General features: G+C 41.1%; 2 protein-coding genes and 1 long non-coding RNA gene across 14 annotated transcripts in view; 1 reads left to right on the forward strand and 2 right to left on the reverse strand.

The window, feature by feature from the left end:
• Positions 1 to 1,994: 1,994 nt before the first annotated feature.
• Positions 1,995 to 10,468, forward strand: lyve1b (lymphatic vessel endothelial hyaluronic receptor 1b). 7 transcript variants are annotated; one of them, XM_064312950.1, is made up of 9 exons: positions 1,995 to 2,121; positions 3,779 to 3,887; positions 5,005 to 5,187; positions 5,290 to 5,394; positions 5,882 to 6,065; positions 6,451 to 6,590; positions 6,970 to 7,479; positions 8,569 to 8,638; positions 8,894 to 10,468. In XM_064312950.1, exons 4-9 carry the CDS (start codon positions 5,316 to 5,318, stop codon positions 9,087 to 9,089), a joined length of 1,179 nt encoding a protein of 392 aa, XP_064169020.1. In that variant the 5' UTR covers positions 1,995 to 2,121; positions 3,779 to 3,887; positions 5,005 to 5,187; positions 5,290 to 5,315; the 3' UTR covers positions 9,090 to 10,468. The 7 variants fall into 7 exon arrangements, with proteins under 7 accessions (XP_064169020.1, XP_064169023.1, XP_064169024.1 ...); XM_064312953.1 differs by having other exon boundaries at positions 8,897 to 10,468; XM_064312954.1 differs by having other exon boundaries at positions 6,970 to 7,475.
• Positions 10,469 to 10,488: 20 nt separating this feature from the next.
• Positions 10,489 to 11,320, reverse strand: LOC135242058 (uncharacterized). Its single transcript, XR_010326206.1, has 2 exons — positions 10,704 to 11,320; positions 10,489 to 10,543 (listed from the first exon to the last, which is right to left on the reverse strand). It is a non-coding gene; the product is annotated as an uncharacterized LOC135242058 (long non-coding RNA).
• A 3,822-nt stretch (positions 11,321 to 15,142) lies between these two features.
• LOC135242740 (neogenin-like) overlaps positions 15,143 to 21,295 on the reverse strand; it is a 161,687-nt gene continuing 155,534 nt past the window's right edge. For 4 of the 6 annotated variants that reach the window (XM_064313969.1, XM_064313972.1, XM_064313971.1 and 1 more), the window contains 5 exons: positions 20,352 to 20,444; positions 19,487 to 19,645; positions 18,395 to 18,646; positions 17,946 to 18,100; positions 15,143 to 17,327 (listed from right to left, as the gene is read on the reverse strand). In XM_064313969.1, the coding sequence (XP_064170039.1) occupies positions 17,244 to 17,327; positions 17,946 to 18,100; positions 18,395 to 18,646; positions 19,487 to 19,645; positions 20,352 to 20,444 (743 nt within the window). In that variant the 3' untranslated portion in view covers positions 15,143 to 17,243. The other 2 variants (XM_064313973.1, XM_064313974.1) reach the window with 2 other exon arrangements.

The following is a 21,295-nucleotide window of genomic DNA, read 5'->3' on the forward strand; positions in this document are numbered from 1 at the left end:
TGTTAAGGTTTGAAATGTATCTTTGTATCTTTGCTATAGCTTGGTCTTCTGGGGGTGGGTAGAGGTGAAACACTAGGGTTAACTAGTCAAATTAAGTGCACAGTATACCTTACTTTGGTGGAAATCACGGTCGGCATGGTGGTGCAGTGGGTAGCACTGTTACCTCACGGCAAGAAGGTCCTGGGTTTGAATCCGGCCTGGACCTTTCTGTGTGGAGTTTGCATGTCCTCCCCGTGTCCACGTGGGTTTCCTCCAGGTACTCCGGTTTCCTCCCACAGTCCAAAGACATGCAAGTAGGCCGATTGGAGACTCTAAATTGCCCATAGGTATGAGTGTGTGAGTGAATGGTGTGCCCTGTGATAGATTGGCAGCCTGTCCAGGGTGTATTACTGCCTCTTGCCCAATGCTTGATGGTATAGGATCCAGCACCCCTGGTAACCCTGCCCAGCATAAGCGGGTATAGATAATGGACAGTGGAAATCACAGGTTTCATAAAATCAAGAATGCTTAGTTGAAATATTGTGCAAATAGCCACTGTTAAATGGCGTAAAGTATACCTGCCTTGCTGGGTGAAAAGTTATCTCTTGTCTTATGGGCATTTTTCGCGCAAGGTTTGGTAACTGTATCTTGACAAAATATTCTCACATCTGGAAAAAAAATACAACTGCATAGCCGCAATGAAAAGCTGTACACATTTCCTGGAGTCTGCATGGGCACAAGAATGCATTCACGTCAGTTGGAAATCTCAATTTGTGCATCAATATTTCATGTCAGGTCAGATCTATTATGATTTAGGATCAAGTCCGTTGACTCAGTGCCATGGTACAGCCAGGCTGTCTGTCCTCCATGCCTCACTGGGGAGGGGGCCCAGGGCAGGAGGACAGCTGTGCAGAGATTCTTCTGCCGTCTGCATCCTGTATCTGCACTGCCTGCATTCTTTAATTCAATTCAATTTTATTTTATTTGTGTGGTGCTTAACAAAAAAACAGGAAAAAGGGAAAATTTGGTTATTTTTAACATCTGCATCCTGTATCTACATCTGCATTCTTCTAACCATCAACTGAACCCGCATTTTCATCCTGAATCTTCTTCTGCACCACTGCCTGGAGCTCTCCTCACAGGCATAGTTTTAGGGGGGGCGACGAGTACACATCCCTCATAGGTAGCTCAGGCATAGACCATCTTTGATGGAACTCTGCATGTCTGTTGTACGTATTTGCATGCTTATGCTGGGCTGTGGTATTGGCAGCCTGTAGGACGATGGTCAAGTATGTCCCCAGTAATGTCTAAAATGAAGCAAACCAATGCTGTTGGCTTTCACCCTCCTGGGAGGGCTCTGGCAGGATTTTGACTGGTTTGTTACACATAATTAGTAGAGTCAGATGTGCCAGATTAGGGTTGAAATGAAAACCTACAGGATGATAGGTCTCTGGGGACAGGGTTGATGACCACCGTCCTAACCAAATGTGAACCGAGGCAGAATGTTCCCACAACGGTGCTGAAATGTTTTGTGCTGGCTGTACTGTGACAGAGGGTGTCAGAGGAAGTCTTCAGCTTCCTGCCTTTGCGGATGAGACCCGTGCTGGCCCTGCTCCCCTCACTCCCTCCAGGATGTTTATGGAGCCAGAGGCTGCTTGAGGGGTCATGGTTTTCTGTCTGCCCCATAATGTTGAATCTACCTTGGGAATTCTGCAGAGACATTCATTGGCAAAGGCAAAACACACACCTTGTCTGCTCATCTGTCTTTGTATGCTGTTTTCTCGAGTTCTTCCCAGTTTACCTTGTCTGCTAACACAAAGTTTGCTGCAACAATGTTGTGGGAGCATTTTGGGCTATATCAATTGGTATTTTCATGGCATTAAACCTTTTTAAGGTACCACTGAAGTCGCATGCATTGACAAGATTATTATAATCAGGCTTTGCTCTATCACTGCCCGGTGGATTACTTCAGTTGAGGAATCTGAATAAGTTGTTTGCTTCTTCCCTATAGAATTCATTTTTGCGGCCTTCACTGGTGGAAATGAAATAATAACTGCAGCCTGGAGACGAGGATATGTCAGACAGAGGGAGGCCGGAACCTGAAGGAGGAAAGAACTGGAGGAATTCAAAGGCTCTCTTAAGGTCAGGCTCACAGAGAAACAGCTGAATTGTACATTGTCAGCCAAAACAGACTGTGTGAAAGGTACAGTGACTGAAATAGGGGTTTTTGTTGTGTAGGGTTCATTTGTGCTCTCACAGATTCAGGGCCAGAGGGAGTCTCACCAGTGCCTCCTGGAGGTTACAGCAGTACTGCAGTGCCTGGCCATAAGGTCTTCTAGGCCAGACAGTGACCGTGAGACTTATAATAGAGAACAGGACACAGACAGTAAGGCAAGAGATCACAGCAAACTCCGGAACAGGAAATACCTCAATGTCATTGTGGTTGACCAAATGTCATGGCCCAAACCGTTTAAATCCAATTTGATAAGATTCAGTGGTGGTAGTGGCTAGCACTTTTGCAGTATACAGTACTGTGCTTCAGCCCAGCTACTGTCTTTCATGTCACCGTACATCTGTGTGTTGTTATGAGTTCTAATCACATCAGTGTGTTTTTATCAGATATTATTACATCACTGTGTTGTTATGAGGTATAATTATTTGGCCTCATTTGATCTCATTGCTGATGCAAGCTGCATTAAAATGTACATGTAGGCAGGCTCTGCAGAAACAGATGAGCCTCAGTCTGCTGGACATGGAATTGAATACATGGAGGCACACAGTGCATGTGTCATGCCCCATCAAAGTATTGATTGCACCCAAAACAAAGAATAAGGTCATTCTGTATGGGTAAAGGCCTTAGATGAGGTCAGGTTTGCTCAGACTAACAGGTGAGAACCAGGGCTCTTCAGCTGAGCTCTTATTGGCTTGGAAACGGAGATGAGTACTACCACTCTCCAGCCAGGCTCTGATTTGCTGACAGAAGCATTAATAAACTGTTATGCACAGGCATATACCATGTGAAAGAATGTTTTGCAAGTCGGCCGTGGTCAGGTCAGTGTTCACATGGCAATGAGAAGTGTAGGCTGTATGTGTTGTCTTATCAGAAGCCATCTTGTGCAACACCAGGATCTTTTGCCTGTTTATGTGACCTGCAGGAAGTGAGCCTTGGAACGAGGGATCAGATTAATCACTTGGACCCGGATACAGGGTCTGTACAGTGCACTGCACTTATGTACTACCAGCCTTCTCACTTGGCTCAAAAACAACTTTTTGAGCACAGTATGACACCTCCCTTTGCTGCTGGGTATTCCTGGTTATTTTATGACCCTGAGAATTCTGGGCAGCCGAGTCCAACAGAGTCTGGGGCCTCTGTTGGGCCTGATAATGAGGAGAGAGAAGGCACTGTCAGGGAGGCCAGCTCTGATGCATTTTTTATGTGTGTGTGTGTGTGGATCCCAGGCTTCCTTGAGAGGGGAAAAAACAATGCTGTCTGTGTGAAGTATTCTGCACTGTGAAATACTAGGAAGTGTGAAAAGCTTCCTGTGCGTGGGTTTGGGTTTCTCAGGGACAGTGCTAGCAGGGCATGGCCATTACCACAGTAATGCATAGCGACAGACCAGCTGCTGAAGGGGCCTTCTGCACTTCAGCCTGTTTGAGCAGTGGTCCAGTGTTTCCATTCACAAAGTGAACCTGGGTGCCAGGGGAAGGCCTAATTACTGGGGCACTTTAGAGAATGTCTTCCAATCATCACTTAATTGCTGCTTGTGTTCACTGTCTTTTCCGATGGACAACAATGCAGTGGAAAGACTCGGGCTGACCAGGAAGGGAAGGTGCCGGCTCCAGTCGAGCCTGTTGCAAGGATATTGGAGCCCAGATCAAGGCCATGCGTGGGGAGGCTGTCTGCACGGGTGAGGCCTCCTGTGCGCATCAGCTGCAGGCACATGGCACAGCGCTGCTGGCATGCTGAAGTCTAATTTAACACAGTACTGAATTTCACTTAAAAATGTGATTTTATTGTTCCTGTAAATTTGAATGAATGTGGTTTATTTATCATAAGAATAGTGGGGGTGTAGGCTTCATGACAGGTGGCCCAAAACCCACACCACAAAAAGGAGCTCAATGTAAAACAAGGCTGCGGTCAGTTTGCTGTTATACAGTGCTAGTCATCACGCAGAATGCTGTCCAAACAGTCAGGTACATAGAAAGATTCAGTGGTGGTAGTGACTTGCCCAACTGCTGTCCTTATTAATGCCACAGCACATTTACCTCAGCGTGCTGTTATGAGGTATAATAATTTCAGTGTGTTGCAATGAGGTGTAATTACATCCATGTGATATGAAGTATAACTGCCTCACTGTGCTGTGATCAGGTGTAATTACCTCAATGTGCTGTTATGTTTTGTAATTACATCAGTATTCTGTTACAAAGTGTAATCATATTAGTGTGCTGTTATGCTGTAGGTATTTGGAAGGACTGAGGCCAAGTAACGAGCAGAATAGTAACAACAGAAGCAGAAGAGAGAAGGAGAGTAGGAGAGCTCAAACAAGAAAGACCATGAGATTAATTTCTCCATCCCTATCTTGCCCACACAGTCAGAGTCATCAACCTCGTCTTGTGCCAGATACTACCACGTCTCCAGACTCCGAGGCTTGAGCTGAAAAATGCAATGTACAGCATGTCTCAATAAAACTGCTTTTCTTGCATATATGTCATATGAAAATTTTATTCTACTGATTCAGTAATTTTATGTGGCATCCGGTTTTGCAGCACCCACTCCATCTGATTGAATATGTAATCATATTCAATATTAAGAAATAGCATAAGGAAAAAAACATTACATCAAGATGCAAGAAAGTATTTGAAAAAAATAAGCAATTCCTAATTATGGCACGAGAGTGCATCAATCATTTTTTGAAGTTGTTTTTTAGAGAGATTTTCCTGTGAGGAGTGTATTTTTGCAGAGTATGCTAGTAATAATGTGCATTCTTACACTAGCCTCCAATAGTGAAAGCTCTCTTATCACAGCCCGGCACGGATGCCCATGTTCTTCCTGTTTCCTGTATCCAAGAATAATGGCCTTTTTCGACACGTCTAGTGGTCATTATCAGTTGGATTGGTTACCCTCCACAAGCTCAGCACCCTCACCAGGACATCTCCTCAGTATACATCCTCTCGAGTGACAAGTCACAGCACAGAGCATTTTTACAGGTCGGTATTCATTACTGCGTTTCAGCCAGTCTCCTGTCCTTCATGCAGGTACATATTTGCCTCAATGGGCTGTCATGAGGTGTAATTAATTTGAACCCACAGCAGCTGATCTCAGATACCTGACAGCCATGGTGTGGATTTTCTTGCTCTTGTGCCACCTCAGTTTGGCCATCTCCACACTGGCGATTAACCCCAGTCAAATCAAAGGTACGGTCTCCTATTCTTCTCCCGCCATTCTTTTGGTTGTTATTTCATTAGGATGTCTTGATTTTTGTTTTTGTGAGACTTCATCTTTCTCACATGTTATGAGCTGATTATGTGCATGTGTTTCCCTACATTTTATGCTTAGGGTTTTCAACCAATCAAATACTAATCTTAGCTGGAATTGAAAATATTTCATATATAATAATCATGTATTAATAATATAATACTGGTATGTATAAAACAATTATTGTATGTATTGTATGTATTACTATACATGTTAGAATACATGTTTAAAAATGAGTGGAATCACTAGGGATACATATAAATAACAATAGTTTTTTATTTAATAACAGTTGCTCGTTTTTACTGTTTGTAAATTACTTATGAAAAATAACTCATGATATAATAATGTTTAAAAAGGGGCTATACTGAGATTTTCAGAAATTCTGAAAAAAATCTTCCTCTTTCTGTTGTCTTTTACTCACTTCAGTTTTCCCAGAAACTGGTCGAGGTTCAGGCGTCTTTCTGGCATCACTCCAACCTGTGCAAAATAGAAGTCCTCCTTATGCCTTTAACGCGTCTCAAGCCAGAGAGGTGTGTCTGATGCTCAATGCCATTATAGCTTCAAGAGCTCAGGTGGAAGAAGCCCACAGAAATGGCCTGGAGACGTGCAGGTAATTCACACTGCTGCAGGTCGCTAATCCAGTGGTCCCTGGGCTGATCAACTTAATGTGAGAAGTGTGTGTGTGTGTGTGTGTGTGTGTGTGTGTGTGTGTGTGTGTGTGTGTGTGCACGCACGCTATACATGTGCATTTACATACGTATGTATATATGCATGTGTTTTCATATGTTTACTGTAAACATGCTTCTGTAAATTTCTAGATTTGTATCTACGATGTAGGTAAAAACAACTAATTTTCTCTACAATTGACTCATCTGCCTTTATTTTCTTAAAAATTTAGCACAGTATGTAATCCTTTATTAATGAAGACATAAGCCAAGAAAGAAATTCCTTCATAATACTTGCTGTTTTATAAGAGTGTTTATTTTTGCTGCCAGGTTTGGATGGGTTGATGAGCAAATTGCGGTTATCCCGCGAATCACTCCCAGCAAGCTGTGTGGCCAAAATCAAGTGGGGGTCATCGTATGGCGATCAGTTCCCACTCGATCTTTTGATGCGTTTTGTTTCAACTCATCAGGTAATCATCTTTAAATGTGTTCTGCTGCTTGACCTGCAAGTTAGCATGCGAGCACATTTCAGCGAAAGTGATTGTGCACAAACATCCAGTTAGAATGAAGTAAACAGGAAGGGCCTTCAGGCTTGTATGTCAATAGAATTCATCTGCTGAACAATTATGAGGTGAAGGGGTAACTTTGTACGTAAAAACATCCTTCGCTGACTTCCTGTGGGCCCCCTGGGTGCTGCCACAAAGTTTTAATAAAGTGAGAAAGAATACAAAGGTTTAACCCCTGGGAATTTTGAGAGGAAAGGCTGCAATAGAAAAGTGAATGTTTGCTGATGATTGCCTGTGTGGAAGCTTTGTGTTATTTTTACTGCAATTTTTCTATTTGGTGCAGATATAAAGACAGAAGTACCTGTTAGCACAACAAAGATCCCCACAACCGCTAAACCTACGTCCTCAGCATCTTCATCACCTACGCCTGCTCCTACTTATCCTCCATCTTCCCCCCTCCCCCAAACCACCCAATCAGCTCCATCTTCCCCCCTCCCCCAAACCACCCAATCAGCTCCATCTTCCCCCCTCCCCCAAACCACCCAATCAGCTCCATCTTCCTCCCTCCCCCAAACCACCCAATCAGCTCTATCTTCCCCTCCAACCTTGACTTTCTCTTCCACTCTGTCTCCTCCTCTCTCCACTCCTAGCTCTCCTACTCCTGCTTCATCAACCTATCTTTCTTCTTCCACCTCTTACCTTCTCCCTCTGAGCACTTCACCTGTTAGCCCCGTTTCTGTTCCACCATCCCCCGCCAACACTGAGCCCCTGCGGCCGGAGCCCAAGGATATAAGCAGCTCAGGGTCACCACTGGGGGATACAGTCACCTCCCACCACTCTGGTGTTACCGTAGGTAAAGCCACACTCTGATATTAATGTAGCTGTAGCTGTAGCACATTCTGACATTACTGTAGCCATAGCAACACTGTGATATTACTGTAGCTATAGAACCGCTCTGTATTATCAAATCAAAATCAAATCAAATCAAGTCAAATTTATTTATGAAGCACGTTTAAATACAATCCACGTTGACCAAAGTGCTGTACAGGCAGATAAATTCACAAAGTAAGAACATGTACTGTAGCTGTAGAACCATTCTGATATTACTGTAGCTCCGCTCAGATATTACTGTAGCTATAGCACTGCTCTGATATTACTGTAGCTCCACTCTGATATTACTGTAGCTATAGCATTGCTCTGATATTACTGTAACTGTAGAACCGCTCTGATATTACTGTAGCTATAGCACTGCTCTGATAATACTGTAGCTATAGCACTGCTCTGATAATACTGTAGCTATAGCACTGCTCTGATATTACTGTAGTTATAGCACTGCTCTGATAATACTGTAGCTATAGCACTGCTCTGATATTACTGTAGCTATAGCACTGCTCTGATAATACTGTAGCTATAGCACTGCTCTGATAATACTGTAGCTATAGCACCACTCTGATATTACTGTAGCTATAGCACTGCTCTGATATTACTGTTGCCATAGCAACAGTCTGATATTACTTTAGCTGTAGAACTGCTCTGGTATTACTGAAAGTATGGCAGACTCTGATATTACTGTAGCTCCACTCTGATATTATTGTAGCTATGGCATCACTCTAATATTACTGCGGCTATAGCATTGCTCTGATATTACCATAGCAGATGTTCCTGTATACAGTAATATTAGAGTGGTGCTAATATCAAATTCATAAGGATTAAAAAATGTGAAATGTCTATTCACCCTGCCTTAAATTTACTTATCAAACGGCAAATGTTTGGGGCCAAGGCCTTCCTCACCGTCTTCTTATGGTCAGTATAAGTATAATCCTTAGATTTTCTTTAAAAATGGAACTCAATGTCTGTTTTCAATATAAAGAAACAATGTTCAGCTTTCAGTAAAGACAAGTGTGGCAAATTGTTTTGTTAATTTATCCTTTTTGTGTTCCAGTGGTACCAACTGTACTCATTGCCATTCTGTTTCTGTTGGCCACAGTCATGGCACTCTGGTATTACAAAATGTGAGTATGTTTTTATGGCTACAGATGAATGTGTTTTTGCAATAACATGATTTGCAAATACAAAGTTACACCAATAAAAGTTGTGAGGATTGACAAACCAAGAAAATGGTGCTTAAGTTGTTTAGTAATCATAAGGTCCAATCAAACAGGCTTTGCCTGTTTTTAAGAGGCTCGTCCCTTTAGCTCTGCTACATTATGAATGGTGTGAGAATTCATAATTCATTTCTTTGGCTCACTTTCCTCTTTTTCTAAAAGCAGGAACAAAAGCAGAATGCTCCCGTTCTGGAGAAGAGGCCGACAGAAAGACGAGTTTGAGACGGAGGTGTGGGAGAACCTCTGTCACGAGGAGGTGAAAGAGCCGCACACACAGATGGAGCTGGGTGGCTTCAGGAACGACTGCAAAGAAAGTAGCCCGGAGGAGGACTCTCAGACTCACTTTGACTCACCCTAAGGCTGGCTTTCCACAGGACACAAAGTGAACACGCAGCGAAGGCGAATTTAGGTGGCATCTGCTTACACTTCCATGTGAGCTAATGCTGCGTTCTCCACCAGCAGCAGAACTGCACAGAGGGAGGCATCCCAGCAGCAGAACAAATGATGCAGAGCAGGACACAAGTTTTCATGCACACTTTAGGCAGAAAAGCCCCAGAGTGCATTTATAGAGCACGTGGTGTATTCATTGTGCTTTTGTTCAGTTCTACTTGTTTCAGACTCATCTATTGAATGTGTTTTAAGCAGGGATTCTCATGTGATAAAAAAAATACAAGTCATTTTCCATATTCCAAGCTCCCTTCTCCACCTGAAGTAAATAAATTGATTAAAAGGAGGATACGTATATGCAGAGATCACACTTTGTTTATTTTTGATGCCAAACCAAAAATGATTTTATCTAAATGAATGAATATCTAAATTATTTAATAATGATTTGATCCAAGATTTCTTAAACTGTCTGTTTTATCATCCAGAGATAGTCTGGCCTTGAGTGATTGACTGCAGTGATTAAATGAAGGGCATTGCAGAAGTACTCCCCTCTTCTCTGCTGCTGATGATCTGGCTCTCGCAAACTTGCCATTAAAAATCATCCCCAGATTTAATTGGCTAAATAAATGTTCTCTCCCTCTCCACCTTCGCAAATGTGTGGTGAGCGTTCTGGCGCAAAATGGCTGCCGTGCATCACCCAGGTGGGTGCTACACATTGGTGGTGGGTGAGGTGAAGTGCTATATAAATGTAATTATTATTATTAATAATAATAATAATAATAATAATAATAATAATAATAATAATAATAATAATTCTCTCGGAAATCAAGCAAGACTTGTGATAGAACTTCACCAACGTGGGATTCCACTTAAGAGCAATTCAAGTTAGCATCTGTGCATCATTTGGGAAGAATCGTGAAAATGTATGACTTGCATAGCAATACAAACATGCATTCTTTTACAGGGTGTATAGCAGGGTGAAACTAATAAATAAAAATCTTTTTGAGGAATGGTATGATGAATAAAGTGTTTCTGTGAAAAATGGCTAAATATGTAAGAATTATGTCAAAGGCCTTTGTCAAAAAATTCAAAATACCGTTTTTATGATGTGCTTTGATGGGAATTACCTGTGTATTGCAACAATATTGAAATGAATGAAAAAAATGAGTTTAAAGAATTTTATGATGAAGAATGTTATTCTGAGGAAAATGGCTAAATACAGAAGGCTATAGCCTTATGTCAAAAACTGTCAGAAATGTCAAAAAATGTAAAATACCATTTATATATGGTTTAATGGGAAATTACCTGTGTATTGCAACAAGGTAGAAATAAATTAATTAAATTGCATTTGAAGAATTTTATGAAGAGAAATGTTTTTCTGTGGAAAATGGCTAAAAACATAAGGCTATAGCCTTATGTCAAAAACTGTCAGAAATGTCAAAAAATGTAAAATACCATTTATATATGGTTTAATGGGAAATTACCTGTGTATTGCAACAAGATTGAAATAAATGAATAAAAATGCATTTAACAAATTTGTGGTTGTTTGGAAAATTGCAAAATACATAAGGCCTTATGTCAAAACCTGTCAAAAATGTCAAACATTTTAAAATACCTTTTTTAATAAGTGGTTTCATGGTAAATTACATCTGTATTACAACATGTATAACTGAATAAAAATAAGTTTTTTGAATTGTACGATGAATAAGGTGCTTCTGTGGAAAATGTCTAAATACATAAGGCTGTGTGTTCCAACAAGGTTAAAATAAATTAAATTGCATTCAAAGATTTTTATGACGAATAATGGGTTTATGTGGAAAATCGCAAAATGAATAAGGTTATAGGCTTATGTCAAAAACTGTCAGAAACGTCAAAAAATTAAAAATACCTTTTTTATGCTGTGCTTTGATGGGGAATTACCTGTGTATTGCAACAAGGTAGTAATAAATGAATTAAATTGCATTTAAAGACTTTTATGACGAAAAATGTATTTCTGTGGAAAATGGCTAAAAACATAAGGCTATAGGCTTATGTCAAAAACTGTCAGAAACGTCAAAAAATTAAAAATACCTTTTTTATGCTGTGCTTTGATGGGGAATTACCTGTGTATTGCAACAAGGTAGAAATAAATGAATTAAATTGCATTTGAAGACTTTTATGACCAATAATGTTTTTCTGTGGAAAATGGCTAAAAACATAAGGCTATAGGCTTATGTCAAAAACTGTCAGAAACGTCAAAAAATTAAAAATACCTTTTTTATGATGTGCTTTGATGGGGAATTACCTGTGTATTGCAACAAGGTAGAAATAAATGAACTTAATTGCATTTGAAGACTTTTATGACCAATAATGTTTTTCTGTGGAAAATGGCTAAAAACATAAGGCTATAGGCTTATGTCAAAAACTGTCAGAAACGACAAAAAATTAAAAATACCTTTTTTATACTGTGCTTTGATGGGGAATTACCTGTGTATTGCAACAAGGTAGAAATAAATGAACTTAATTGCATTTGAAGACTTTTATGACGAATAATGTTTTTCTGTGGAAAATGGCTAAAAACATAAGGCTATAGGCTTATGTCAAAAACTGTCAGAAACGTCAAAAAATTAAAAATACCTTTTTTATGCTGTGCTTTGATGGGGAATTACCTGTGTATTGCAACGAGGTAGAAATAAATGAATTAAATTGCATTTGAAGAATTTTATGACGAGAAATGTTTTCCTGTGGAAAATGGCTAAAAACATAAGGCTATAGGCTTATGTCAAAAACTGTCAGAAACGTCAAAAAATTAAAAATACCTTTTTTATGCTGTGATTTTATGGGGAATTACCTGTGTATTGCAACAAGGTAGAAATAAATGTATTAAATTGCATTTGAAGACTTTTATGACGAATAATGTATTTCTGTGGAAAATGGCTAAATACATAAGGCTATAGGCTTATGTCAAAAACTGTCAGAATGTCAAATAATTTAGAATACCATTTTTATGATGAGTTTGTATTGGAGATTATCTGTGTATTGCAACACGGTTGAAATTAATAAAAATGAGTTTTGTTAATGTGGTTTGATGGGACCTCATGTGTGTATTGCAATAAGGGTGAAATAAATCAATTAAAATGCATTTGAATTTTTTTTATGACAAATAATGTGTTTCTGTGGAAAGTTACAAAATACATAAGGCCTTATTTCAAAAACTGTCAACAATGTAAAAAAACTTTCTATAACTTTTTTATGATGTGGTTTGCTGGGAAAATACCTGTGTATTGCAACAAGAATTAAATAAATGAATAAAAATGAGCTTTTATAGTTTTATAATGTGTAGTCTGTTTCTTTGGAACATCGCAAAATACATAAGGCCATAGCCTCATGTCAAAACCTGTCAAAAATGTCAAATAATTTAAAATACCTTTTTTATCATGTGGTTTGATGGGAAATTACCTATGGATTGCAATAAGGGTGAAATAAATTAATTAAAATACATTCAAAGATTTTTATGGGGAATAATGTTTTGCCTTATGTCAAACACTGTCAGAAATGTCAAAAAATGTAAAATGACCTGTTTATTACAACAAGATTCAAATAAAGGAATAAAAATTATTTTTTAGAATTTTATGATAAATAATGTGATTCTGTTGATAATTATTAAATCCGTAAGGCTCATGTCAAAAACTGTAAAAAATGTCAAGTAATGTATAATACCTTTTTTTATGGGAAATTATTTTTGTATTGCAGCAAGTGTGCAATAAATCAATAAAAAAGCATTTAAAGATTAAATTAAGTTTTTGTGGAAATTGTTGAATACATAAGGTTATATGAATGTATGTCCAAACAGTAGAGAAAATGCAAAACACAAAACACATCAATCAGTCAGGTAGCTGAATGCACAAAATGCCAACCTGTTCCAGTTCAAACAAGGGTTCTCATTTACTTTTACCATCTTCAATTGCTCCTTATTCATCTGTTCCTACTCTTACCCGTTTTCCTCTTCGCAACAAAGTTTTGCAAAATTTCACATCTAAAATTTATTTTCAGGGGTTACTTCAGTCTGATTACCAGGCTCTGCTAACCCCCTCCATTCATTTTATTTCCTTCCTATTGTTGAATAATAGCTTGTTTTCCCATTTCTTTTTTTCTGTTCCTGCATAAATTATCAGAATTATTTTTATCAGGGGCCAAGCAAAGACATCTCCGTGTTTTCAAATCAAGTCTAAATAACATTATGCTTTTTTCACACCCCTAACAAGCACTTGCTTGTTTGCATTCACATTTCTGCACCTAATAATTAATACAGCATATCGGAGTGCAATATGTAAATATGGTCAAAGAATGGTAATTGGGAATGGTGGTATGGTGTACTTGTAAAGCAGACTCATTTTGCTGATGTGCAGTGATTGCACATCTATAGCTGTTACATCTAAAATTTTCACATTTGGACATGTAGCCCAACTTGCATGAATTGGCTCCTTGGCAGTCCTCTCAAAGTTAGTCTGAAGATAATGTCCTTCTTACTGGATTTTGCACCATTTCTCTTTTTGCAAATTACTTAAATTATATTCCTCTAAGCGCAATCCTAGCAATACCCAGCCCATACCCATTTGTTTGTTCAGACCTGCCATTTCAGTTTATAATTAAAGGTTATGATGCCAGAAAAACATAGCAGTAGTAATAACACCGTTATTTGCAAATGTGGAAATGTTGTCAAAAAGTGATTTTAAAAAGTGATAACCAATGTGAATATTAGCATACACATTAGTGCACATGAGATTCCTCAACAGGAAGATCGTTAGGTTACCATTCAAACAATAATTTAACGTTCTGTATGTTTGCCACTTCCCTCAGGTGGTTCCCTGGGCATCTTGTGAGCGGGCGATCGCTCTATGACACTGCAGGTATGAAACAGGCCACAGAATAGAACCAGATATTCAAATAAGTCCCGTACCAGTTTTAAAATGTTCATGTTAAGTTTTGATGCTCTTGATCATAGCCCATGTCCTGCACAACCAAATAAACGCATCAGATGAGTCACATGACTTGAAATGACTTGCCATATGGTAATTCGCACCCTACACTGCCGATACTGAATGACAAAAACCATGTTTTAATTGTTAGACATCTAGCATTGCGTCTCCTTCTGTGTCCCAGACACCGGAGTATAGGGAAGGTTTCTTTTCTGTTCACACAAACTACTTTCAGTGATTAATCTCTATGTTTAGCATTATTAATCCAACCAAAGGGGAAGGAGTCCACATCCAATGAGCTCACACTGGTGCATCCCGCCTTGTACACAAACGCAATGACTGCACAACTGGTGGTATAATATAGGGCGGAGTGTAGCACAGTGAGTAAGGAACTGGGCTTGTAACCGAAAGGTTGCAGGTTCGATTCCCGGGTAGGACACTGCCGTTGTACCCTTGAGCAAGGTACTTAACTGAAATTGCTTCAGTATATATCCAGCTGTATAAATGGATACAATGTAAAAATGCTCTGTAAAAGTTGTGCAAGTCGCCCTGGATAAGAGCGTCTGCTAAATGCCTGTAATGTAATGTAATAATGTATATAGTGTAGTATGAAAGGGGAAAACATGGCAGAAACTTTGTGATGACTAGAATCGCTCTACAAGCTAAACAGACATGATTATATACAGGATGTCTGTTTATGTCATTCTAAGCTGTACTTCATCAGAAATCAAGCTTTCAGTTTTATTTTATTTTTTAAAGAAAAGGCCTCGAATGGGCCTTGAATTGTTTGCTACAATCCTTTTGATGAGTGTGCCGTCGTCCAACTATAAACGTGTGATTAATTGATCTTGTGGAAAGAGAAACCATATTAAACAATATGGCTTCATGTATAAATATGTTGTTTGGTTTGCCTGTCTTCATGTACTCTCCAAGGTCATAGTACATGAAAAGCCTGAACCACCCTCAACCGTGACATGTTTAAAATATGCAAGACAAAGCTGTATTCTGACTCATTGGCAGGATATAAAATGTATTGGAACACCAATACAAAATAAGAACAGGGAAGTTTGGTTTTCTCAATTTTCTTTTTTTTTTCTTTTTTAAAAAAGCCACATAATATTCTACATAAAGCAAAAGGTCTTTGTACAGAAAGAGGCAACAATAGAATTCCTCACCTGCCACACAATAAAACCTGCAGCTCCATTTCATTATAGACAAAAAATGAGCAAATTATAACAAACAAGTCCAGCAGCCAACTGCTAACCTATGACACTACAGTTACACAAAACAGAGCTTTATATCCAAAACACAGCATAATAAGAAATGTATTTCTGAAAATTGTGAAAAAGTGCAATACAGGTTTGTTTGACTGCCTACCATGTTATCCTCCAGTGGGTCAATTTCTTCCTTTTTTTTTGCTCATCTTTTCAAACAAGTTTTCTTTTGAATTCATGAGGAGAATTTACAGTTATATTAACATTCATGAGGATGGACATAACAAGGAAATGTTTTTATGTTGTTGTCGAGTGATTAATTATGATTGCAAACGACATCTTTCTTTGGGTAAAAGGGCAGAGGAAAATCAGTTTTTTTAACATGAACATATTTTAATTTTTTTTTTCCTTTTTTCTTTTTTACATTGAAATTGTTTACAGAGCTACGTCTGTTCTTCATATAAAACAAACTACATGTTTTAAAAAAAATATGATTTGGGAGTCACATTTAAAAGACACCTCTGTAGTTTTTGCCAGGCAAAGTGGCAAAATGCAGTTGAAATCTGCTCTCTGCACTAGAGAGAAGAGGAAACCAAGTGACCTGTACATTCTGACAGAAGAACTGGGCCCAAAGCTGCCACACCCACACTAAAAAATCCCAACTTCTCCTCGCTTACCTTCCCAACCGCTGGCACTGGCCAGCTGGGACAGTACAGTATGTGTGCATCAGCTCAAGCGGCACCTCCTCCTGTCTGACTGATGCGGGTGTAAGAGGCAGGGACTGAACACCTCAGCCTGGAACGCTGGTTCTGGGAGACCCTTGAGGCCTCAGAGTACCAGAAGCAAACTGGACCGACGGTCTCCAAGCTGGCACAAGCCACTAAACCCCATTCACCATCAGCTGACAGCTCTGCCAACATCATGCACAGGCAGGTTCAGGGACAGCAGGTGAACGGGGACTACCCTCAACAGAAACGCCCTGAGGGAGGCTGAGCACCTTCAGTCATCCAGGCTAAGATCAATGTCGGCACGTGCACACATTCTGCAGGGTGGTCTTTCAAATGGAACTCCCACAAAAAAAACAAGGCTTAAAAATCTTGATGTACAAAGGGGGGCAAAAACAAGGTCACAATGTATCAATCCTTTCAAATGCAATAAAACTTGCAGATTCTCCCCTACTTAAATAGAGAAGTACAGAGCTGCAAGAAAATGGGATTTCCACACATACATCCAAAAACATTGCAATGACAGAAAAAGAATGAGGCAGTTTTAAACATATATACATATCTATATGAATATGTATATAAAATAATACATAGAAACATAATGGACAATAATAAAGACATGGCACAATATATGACACAGGGTGGGGCACTCGGGGGTAGAGCAGTGGGGGGTAACCAAACATCATTCACTCAAAATGTAGATAAAAAATGGCAGAGTTTAGGGAATAAAACAACTCTCTTCCAATGTTCACTTCACTGGAACATGGAACAACGCATACGAAAACGCACAAATAAATGACACTAATGCAATGTCCAAACACTGTAGTTCTGTGCTGAAAAAAGCACCAACACCAATACCGGCATACTTTATTTTTTCCTTTATCTTAAGAGTTACAAAATGGCGTCTTTTGGAACGGTCTCCATGGCAACCGAACAAAAAAAAGTTGTTTTGTTTTTTGCTGAAAATATCACAATCTTCTGGCTGAAGTAACCTTTGTTATTGTAGTTGCTTTTGTCGACGTCATAGTCACTGTTGTTGGTTTGTAAAATTGTGAGCTGTCTCTTTTAAAATGGCCGTCTCCTTCCTGAGAGTAAGCAAGGTGACCCATGAGTTTTAGTTTGTTTTCCTATTTTCTTGAAGGTTTGATATTTCATCCATTTTGTTTCCTTTCTTTTCCCACCCCCACTGGCACATGGCTGGGGGGAGGGGGGTCCAATGGGTTGGGGCTCAAGCTGTGGTGATGGCATTCAGGTCCTTCATAAGACCCTCCAGGTGGGCCATCTCCTCTGTTAACTCATCCGTCTCGTAGCTCTGAAGGAAAGGAACAGGGTTACTGCGGGGGGGGGGGGAGCTGAGCGGGGGGGGTGGGGGTTGGGGGGTGGGTAAGATGAGGGGCTTTGGGGCGTTGAAGGTCAGAGGGTCAGTGGTGGTCAATGGGACTGCAGCACAACACCAAAATACAAATTGTCCAGGCAAAAACATCACAGCCCACAGCCACACAAGCATTTTGTCAGAGCGTTGGCAAGCATGGGATGGAGAATAAAGTAATGAAAATTTGTGCAACGGGTTGGACCAAATCATTAAAAATGAGGTTTTCATGATTCAAAATAAAATGGGTTACAAATGCAGCCAAAGTGACAAAAAATTATGAGAAGCCACACATTAGTGCAGAAATAAGGGAGAGAGAGATAAAAAATTCATTAGAAAATGATAAATCAAAATGAACACTTTCATGTGAATGACAGTGAATGGTGGGTGTATGTACCTATGAGCATCGAAGATGTGTTTTACAGTAGCCTACAGGCAACATTTGGCTCACTACAGAAAGCTTAACTCTCCCTTAACTTATGCTGATGGCGGTACAGTAATTGAACAGTGTTGGGCACTGTGTCTGGGCTCTGCCACCAGCAGGCCAGGGCTGCTACTCACGCTCTCCATATCCTCCAGCATCTTGCTGGTCTCGGGCACATCCGGGGCGCTGGGCACTGTGACGGGCATGGGGGTGCGGGTCCTGCCCAGAGTGCCAATGGAGGCAGTTTTCACAGAGTGCAGCTGGGAGGCGGGCCCTGAAACATCGGCACACACTGGGGACAGGTGTACACACACACGCACACAGACACAGACACACACACACACAAAGCAGGAAAACAAACAAAGAATAGATTCAGTTTGATAAGGAAGAGAACCAAGAAATGCTGCTCGAAAACCACGACTGAATTTCAAAAGGAACGCTTCCACTTAGACACCGTTAGTCTAACACATTTGAGAATACATCAATTGCTTTGTGAGTGTCCATTGTCAAAATCCCTGATCCCCTCAAAGACGATGGAGAGGGAGGTGTGGAGAAGGGTGAGGGAGCAGCGCCGCCTCTGACTCACCAGTCTGAGAGAGCAGAGGGGTGCTGGGCAGGGCTGGAGACTCGAAGGTGGGGTTGTGGGCCGGGATGGCGGGCACGGCGAAGCTCTTGAGGGGGTGTGTGGGCCGGACGTGCGCAGTGGGGGGGTTGTAGCTGGGCTCCTCCTCGGGGGCGGAGCTGAGGAAGTTGCCCTCGGGCTCCGGGCGGTCGCCCGCGCTGGCGGGCTGCACGCTGGCCGGCAGGGGGTCCGTGTTGGGGGTGTTCCTCACCGACTCTGAAATCACACGGGCGCATGACATCACTCCACCGCTCCCAGAGTCCTCCTGGCCTGGGCTGTCCACTGGGACACGGGAGTGGGTCTCCTCCTGCCATCGAGTGTTCTCACAGCCTTTGAGATCAGCTGGCTCAATAACAACGCGCCATTGAGGACACACAAAACAAAATCTACTTTGCTTTTACAGGTATAGTGAGATACAAACCACACGTGGGGAAATCACCACCAGGTCAGAAATGTTCTGTCTGCTTTAAAAAAAACAAAAAAACAAGTCATCTTTTTTTTCATTGACCTTTCAGCAATCCTCAATGGCCTTCTGAGATTGCAGCATCAGGGAACTACAGTCAGACAGACCAATGTGCTGGCATGCACTTGCATGAAACAGACAGAAGAGGGCCCCCTTGGCAAGGAGTTAAAGAGACGTGGTTTTAGAAGATGGCATTTTTAATGCAAGGATAATTAGATCAGCTGTCTCCAGACGTGCTCTTGTGGCAGCACATTTAGTGATGGACATGCATTTCTGATGCTGCTCAATAAGCCAGGCTTAGGCAGGGCTGGACAAAGTGACCTCGTGTCAAATTGTCTGCATTTTGGTAAATAGGACTTATTGGATCCCAGTACATGCGTAGTGTGAGTTTATGAAGTAATCCTAGGAGTTTCTGACCGAAAATCTGGATTTGAGCGTTTCTCCGAATCGATGTCAATGTGATACAACCGAAAGATACCTCTCAGGACGTGTGACATGACACATGAAGGGGAAAAAACCAAGCCTCCAAGATGAGCGCGTTTGATCGGTCCTTTGTGCCCGGGTTACCCACAATGCCCTGCTGGCTGCCTCACCTTCGGAGTCGGCCCTGTCTAGGTGGGAGATGGGGGTGGCGAGGGGCCGCGGGTTGAGCTGATGGTGGAGGTAGCCGCGTGTCGGCGAGGCCAGGCTGCCCGAGTGATAATGGTGGTGATGGTTATCGAGGGAATGGATGGGGTGAGCACTAATCACAGCTGTGAATGAACACAAACAACACAGAGGCCACATTTACACCGAGAAAACACACACGCGCACGCACACGCGCATAAGCACACACACTCTAATGATACACACTGCTATCTGCTGGGAGTGCTCAGGCATATGGTTATAAATACATTGAATTTTTGACATTCTATTTCACTTGGTGAGCTAAAACAGAAATGTAAAACAAAAATCATCTTATACAGAAAATTGGACTGCACAGATTACCTTAGATAACCGATTTTGGGTTTTGACAATCTGATAATATGTAAAAGATTCATTATTTTCTATTTGTAATATTTCTTGGGAATCCGTTATATGCTGATATGGAAATTTGCTGAATTGGTTTCCATGGAAAAGGAATGTGTGCGGTTGTAACTGCCGTTTAAGCTGAAGCCTGCGAGAAAATCACTTCAGTAGTAGCTGCATTGTAAGTTTCAGTCAATAAAAAAAATCAATAGCAGGCGATTCCCATTCAAGCGTGAAAACTGACATTTTGTACTTGACTGACTTCTTGCCAGAAACATAACCTTTCACAGCCTCGTGTTATCTTCATAAAAGGGACAAAAAGAAAAACTAAAGTCAACGGCATGTGACAAGGAATGGGCGCCAAAATGTATGCCTGTAGGGTCCAGAGCAGGGACCTGCACCCCTCTGAGGCGGCCCTCTCTGGGGTTCAGGATGGGGAAACACACTTACGCTGAGGGGGCTGTGCGTCAAAGGGCATCATCATTTTGGGCCTCATCCCCCGCCGCCCAGCCAGCGTAGACATGCTGTCCTCTGACTCGTGGCCTGCAAATCAAACAGTCATCTACCTGTCAGACTGCGTCTCTACGCTCCCCCCCTGCCCCCCGCACTGCGACGACACCCGCCCCTACTCTTCACCATGCCCACTTTGACCCCATGAGCATCCGCAGTCTGAGCTGAGTCTCCCCGCCCTGCACTGCGACCTGCCCCCCCTTCAGTTTCTGCCCCCTAACCCCCACCCCCAGCATCTGTCGAGCCCAGATAAAGGCTTCAATAGCCTGATACACACAGGCCCTGAAAGATATGGTCGGACTGACATAAACTTCAACAGTGCAGCTTGATTCTTACAGCACTGAGTTTTTTTGCTGCCATGAATTTTGTTTGATATTAAATCAAGCGTATCTTAGTCTTTAGCGACAATGTTGTCTTTTCCCCGCACTAGGGGGCAGTATATAACCAGTTAGGTCCCACAAAAACGCACGCAATATTTCTTCCATGGGGTCAGCTTAGAGAAAGCCTGCAGAGCACACACAATTGTTGGAGCAAACAAGAAGTCAAGACTGGAACGCAATTATCGATCCTTGGCAGCGTGGTAGCCGAATGAAAATAGAAATTTTTCTAAATTATAAAGCAAAATCTGTGAGAAATCTACTTTCAAGTCTTTATCCAGGTCTTGCTTGGAACAGTGACTGATTCTTGAACATGAGAAGGCAGATAACCATTAAGCAGATGAATGATATGAGTCAAACAGATTTTGGAATTCAAATGAAAAGGTTAAAATGGAGTAAACTGAAATGAGTAATGCTGGAAATACTTTTACTCCTGAGACAATATTATATCTGTCTTCCAGAATGTCAGTGGAGACAAGTCAACCTCAATGTGCTGAGAGGTAAATA

Source organism: Anguilla rostrata, chromosome 16 (genome assembly GCF_018555375.3).
Source record: "Anguilla rostrata isolate EN2019 chromosome 16, ASM1855537v3, whole genome shotgun sequence".
Lineage (NCBI taxonomy): Eukaryota > Metazoa > Chordata > Actinopteri > Anguilliformes > Anguillidae > Anguilla > Anguilla rostrata.